The sequence below is a fragment of the Micropterus dolomieu genome, unplaced genomic scaffold, assembly GCF_021292245.1.
Source record: "Micropterus dolomieu isolate WLL.071019.BEF.003 ecotype Adirondacks unplaced genomic scaffold, ASM2129224v1 contig_13543, whole genome shotgun sequence".
Classification (NCBI taxonomy): Eukaryota; Metazoa; Chordata; class Actinopteri; order Centrarchiformes; family Centrarchidae; genus Micropterus; species Micropterus dolomieu.
The window spans coordinates 1-5566 of NW_025742529.1; the positions used below are offsets into that span (position 1 = coordinate 1).

The following is a 5566-nucleotide window of genomic DNA, read 5'->3' on the forward strand; positions in this document are numbered from 1 at the left end:
TCCCGCAGTCAGCACTTGTTATCTTATATAAAACATTGTTTGAGTCCCATTTAAATTATTGCAATGTCATATGGTGTAACACTTTTACTAGCTACCTGGAATAAAATACAGTCTTTACAGAAAAAAATTATACGGGTAATGACGTGGTCTGAGCCAAATACCCCCTCGCGTCTATTGTTTCATCGCCTGGGTCTATTAAGACTTACCGAATACAATTATTTCATAATTCTTGTATGATATTTCAGGTTGTTCATATGCTAAATGACCGATTGTGTGAACTTGTCCCAATCAGTCAACCCCAGCATACATATCACACAAGGGAAAAAGAGTTAATTACTGGTAAAATCAGACATTTGAAATGTACGAGCCTGAGTGTAGTCTGTAGAGGTCCGCAGATTTGGAACAAGCTCGAGGAAAACCTTAAATTGGTGCATTCTGTCTCTGTTTTCAAAATAAATCTGAAGGAAAATTTGCTCTTAACATATACTTTTTGATCATTTTGGAAGTGTTATATTTGTTCTGGGATTGATCTTTTGTTTGTTTGTAGTCTTGTGTTTTGTTGTATTTATATTTATTTGTTTTTATGGCGTGAGTTTTTCTCTCTGTTGGGTCTAATATTTAGACTCTGTTGGGAAATAATATTTTATATGTATGTATTAGCATTAACTTCATATTCTATTTTTATTTCCATAATTATTATGTTTTATCAACTTCAGATCAATTTTTTTTTTTTTACTTATTTACTTCTGTATCTTATCTCATCTTGAAATGTGGAAAAACTTTGTTAATGTAACTTTAGTCTCCAAAACTTTTGAAGATGTAATATTTCTAACATGTTTTCAATCTAAAATCATTCTTTCTGTCTTGGCCAGCTGCTGTGGATGATTGGTCAGTTTGAAATTTTCTTTTGGCCAATAGCAGCTCCTCTCGGCCTGGACCAATCAGCGCCGTCGTCGCGCCCGCTCTTCCTTTATAAAGCCGCTGCTCGCAGCCTGTCGGGATTCTTGTTTATCTGTGAACACGGACAAGTTAGAGAGACTAAAATGGCCAGAACCAAGCAGACCGCGCGTAAATCCACCGGAGGAAAAGCTCCCAGGAAGCAGCTGGCCACCAAGGCTGCCCGTAAGAGCGCCCCGGCCACCGGCGGAGTGAAGAAGCCCCACCGCTACAGGCCCGGTACCGTGGCTCTCCGAGAGATCCGCCGCTACCAGAAGTCCACCGAGCTGCTGATCCGCAAGCTGCCCTTCCAGCGCCTGGTGAGGGAGATCGCTCAGGACTTCAAGACCGACCTGCGCTTCCAGAGCTCCGCCGTCATGGCTCTGCAGGAGGCCAGCGAGGCTTACCTGGTCGGCCTCTTCGAGGACACCAACCTGTGCGCCATCCACGCCAAGAGGGTCACCATCATGCCCAAAGACATCCAGCTGGCCCGACGCATCCGCGGAGAGAGGGCTTAAACTCCCCCCCACACCTCTTTACACCACAACGGCTCTTTTAAGAGCCACCTCACTAAAGCTCAAGAGCTCCTTCCTCTGATCCTCTTCATGTATTTTGATGGCTTATTTCAATGTCAACAATCATTTAATAAACTTGATTCTTGCTAATCTGGGTCCTGATCTTCACATCTGACTACTTTCAATATGGGGAAACTTTCATGTTTCTACTTTTCTTGAGCATTAGCAACAGTGCATTGCTTCAATGTTGCTGACCGAAATATACACTACTGCTTGGGCACATGTGAGGAAGCCTCTGTGCTTTAAAAAGCTGCCTCAGACAACATGTAGTACACTCAGGAGCTCCTTCCTCTAATGATCATGTATGGGAAATTGTCACTATTGTACATGTCAAGGTAGTGTGTATAATAAACTGGTATCTACAACTTTAATGGACCAAGTACTAGTGAATAAGGACGATGTTGTACATTTTGTTCATTAGATTCAGTTTAAGGACTCACACTTAGGAGCTGCAGACACACGTAAACTGATGGTTGATAAAGCCTCGCTAAATTGAGTAAACTGTAAAATGGATCTGATGGATAAACCATTTAATCATGAAATATAAGTCAGAGCAGGAAGTGTGTCTTTAGTTTGAGATGTGTGGCTCTTAAAAGAGCCGTTGTGTGTTTGTTTGTTGTTTACTTCTTGGCGGGCTTCTCGGTCTTCTTGGGCAGCAGGACCGCCTGGATGTTGGGCAGCACGCCGCCCTGAGCGATGGTGACTCCGCCGAGCAGCTTGTTGAGCTCCTCGTCGTTGCGGACGGCCAGCTGCAGGTGACGGGGGATGATCCTGGTCTTCTTGTTGTCGCGGGCGGCGTTTCCGGCCAGCTCCAGGATCTCAGCGGTCAGGTACTCCAGCACCGCCGCCAGGTACACGGGGGCTCCGGCACCGACGCGCTCCGCGTAGTTTCCTTTACGCAGGAGTCTGTGGACACGACCGACGGGGAACTGGAGCCCGGCGCGGGAGGAGCGGGTCTTTGCCTTTGCTCTGGCTTTGCCTCCGGTCTTTCCTCGTCCAGACATTTTGCGCGTTGATTCTTTCGAGTACGAGAAAGTTTTGTCCAACAGGCCGCCGAAACCACATATATATTTGTACTAAGCTGCTCACTGATTGGCCAGAGTGAGCGTGCCGATGATCACCCAATCAGAAAAGGGTTTACGTCAAATCCCGGTATTAACCACAAAACTTCCGGTTTACTCTGCATGGGATTTCAAAATAAATTGTAATTGTAGCGTTTGCTCCGTTATTATTAACATATCAGTCTCTAAGTCAAAGCGTTGTTTTTCTTATTGTTCTAAGAAAATAATCTGTCACAGAGTCACTGCTGATCTTAATTCAGTTGTTCTATATATATAATGTGCTGTGCTTGTATTTATTTTTGTGACATTATGTCGTCACAAAAATGAAAACAATGAATAGAAGAAAAGAATCCTGAAAACAGTGCTAATATGCTTTATTGGTTGTGAATTATATTTAAAATAAACACGGCAATGTAACTTCACAGACTGTTCAAGTGCGGAGTTGTTGTAAACGTTGGCTAACACAGCTAAAGTTACAGCTATAATGCTAATGTTACAATGTGTGAAAGCTAACATTCAAATTGTTTGGCCAATTTTTATGTAATTATTTATTGTGTGGTTGTGGACTGATAATAACTTCTACCATCTGCTAGGTTGAAGCAGCTTTGATTTGGATCACACTACCTTGTTTCTTACGACCCGCCCTTCCCTGCTTCTGATTGGCTAGTAGTCCTTACCTGGGAGCTGCGCATGTGCAACTCCCAACAAAGATTTTGTACAAGTAAGATGCATCACTCTGTAGCTCAAGAGTTCAACACACAGGGTGAAAAGAGGAGCTGCAGCAATGTGCAGTATGAGAAAAATATGAAAATTAAACCATGTAAACCTGCTCTCGTACTAAATCCCCTAAATATGATATGGAACCTGAAAATGAGCAGAATTACACCTCTTTAATGTACTGTTACAAACTTAAATAACATTGGTTACGTATTGTAACCCCAGATTCTATGAGTATAGGCGTAGCCCTCTAAGAGCTGTCGCTATTGGGTTCATCCCCGCGCGCATGCGCAGTCCTGAAGATTTCTTTCGCGCCCATGTGCATTGCACGGGCCTCTCTCAGGTCCGCAATTTAGGTATATAATACCGGCGAGACCAGAGATCTGCTCCCAAGAGGTCAGCTTTTTTTCTTCAGCCAACGCTGGTGGGACCAGTCGGGCCCGCAGCTTAGAGGGCTACGCCTATACTCATAGAATCTGGGGTTACAATACGTAACCAACGTTCTATTTCGTATAGGCTTCGCCCTCTAAGAGCTGTCGCTATTGGGATAAGGGCGAAGCCAGATGTAGTCAATGCCCACTGGACCCCCAGCGGCCACAAGCATTAACACACCAGCTCACAGTACCCCAACCACACAACGCACGACAGAGACCAAAACGCAGGCCAATGTCTCCGTCCGGTCCCGAACCAGGCACCCCCGGCACAGAAGGCGAGCGTCCGAACCACCACGCCACGTAAAACCGAGACACGCAGCCACCCGCACCAGACCAGACAACAGGATGGCCGAACGCATCACTCCCTGCCTCCCACCTGCCGCTGTGAGGAAATTGGAACGACAGTTACGCATTGTAACCAGTCCCAACAACGAGCAGAGCAGGCGGGAGGATGGAACAACACACACGCATCCCGGCAACGGGGGGTGTGTGTGCGCACGAGAGCGCCCAGAGTACAGGCACACACAGACGCACACTGCGGCTTATGTTGAGGGAACAGTAAGGACGGTTGTTACGCATTGTGGCAGTCCAACTGGAGCGCAACTAAGACAGAAAGAGCCCCAACAGCCCGTGGCAAGAGGAGCCTTACCGGCTCCTTTACAGGGAAGCCTATGTGTGCGTAATGTGCCCCGAGCCAGCAGCGTCGCGCCTGGTCTCCAGAACATTCAGTACCGAGTGCGTTAGGGAAAACCCCGATGCATCACGTAAATAGAAGCGGATAAAGGGGCAGGGTAAAGCCCATGATGCCGCTGTGCAAATATCCTCCACAGCCATCCCGCTGAACAGCGCTGTGGAGGAGGACACGGCTCTTGTCGAGTGCGCACGGATGCCGGGTGGGGGGTCCTCCCCAGCCGCAACGTACGCCTGTGTGATGGCCTCACGCAGCCAATGAGCCAACCGTTGTTTTGACAGAGACTTGCCTCGTGAATGCTCTCTGTAGTGAACAAACAGCTGTTGAGTTTTTCTGAGGGCAGCCGTGCGCTCTACATAATGAGACAAAACGCGCGCACCGGGCAGAGACGATGAGATGCTTCCTCCGCCTCGTTTCGATGAGGAGGAGGGAAAAAACCTTCCAGGGAAATAATCCGTGACCCGAAGGAGCTAGTTATAACCTTGGGCATGAACGCTGGGTTTGGCCTCAAGGTGGCGGAGCTCCCGTCAGCTCTGATAGCGAGGCAGGATGGAGCGACTGAGAGAGCGCACAGATCGCTCACCCTCTTAGCAGAGGTCAGTGCCAAAAGGAGGGCTGTCTTCAGAGACAGCAGTCTGAGAGAAGTTTGCGGCAGTGGCTCAAAGGGGGGATTGCTCAGAGCGCGCAGCACAAGCGGTAAATCCCACTGTGGCGCCAAGGGGCGCGTGACAGGCCGCTGTCTTCTCACTCCTCTTAAAAAACCAGCGGATGCGCAAAAACCGATCTCTCTCCAAAGCCCTCGTGGCAGGAAGAGATGGCCGCCACGTATGATTTGACCGTGGATAAAGCCAGATTTCTGTCCACCAGCAGCTGGAGGAAGGACAGAACAAGAGATAAGGGACACGAGACGGGGTCCGTGTCTCTTTCCACACACCAGTGCTGAAAAGCGGACCACTTTGCTCTATAAGAAGCAGTAGTGGAGGGAGCCCTAGCGCCTTGGATGGTGCGCACCACATTAGGGGACAATCCTAATCTTTCAAGGCGCTCCCGTTCAGGGGCCAAGCCCACAAACGCTGACCTATCACTGGGAAGTGTAGGATGGCTCCGTCCAGCTGTGAGAGCGCGTCTCTGCGCCACGGCAGCTGCCACGGT

The 5566-nt window shown here is 48.1% G+C and overlaps 2 protein-coding genes across 2 annotated transcripts; one reads left to right on the top strand and one right to left on the bottom strand.

The window, feature by feature from the left end:
* Positions 1–1008: 1008 nt before the first annotated feature.
* Positions 1009–1601, top strand: LOC123966495 (histone H3). The gene has a single exon (XM_046042648.1). It carries the CDS (start codon positions 1044–1046, stop codon positions 1452–1454), a length of 411 nt encoding a protein of 136 aa, XP_045898604.1. The 5' UTR covers positions 1009–1043; the 3' UTR covers positions 1455–1601.
* Positions 1602–1979: 378 nt separating this feature from the next.
* Positions 1980–2520, bottom strand: LOC123966496 (histone H2A-like). Its single transcript, XM_046042649.1, has one exon. It carries the CDS (start codon positions 2513–2515, stop codon positions 2132–2134), a length of 384 nt encoding a protein of 127 aa, XP_045898605.1. The 5' UTR covers positions 2516–2520; the 3' UTR covers positions 1980–2131.
* Positions 2521–5566: the final 3046 nt, after the last annotated feature.

What these genes read in the sequence shown, in the direction of transcription:
- LOC123966495 (XM_046042648.1), top strand. Translation starts at nt 1,044, where the DNA reads ATGGCCAGAACCAAGCAGACCGCGCGTAAATCCACCGGAGGAAAAGCT.
- LOC123966496 (XM_046042649.1), bottom strand. Translation starts at nt 2,515, where the DNA reads ATGTCTGGACGAGGAAAGACCGGAGGCAAAGCCAGAGCAAAGGCAAAG.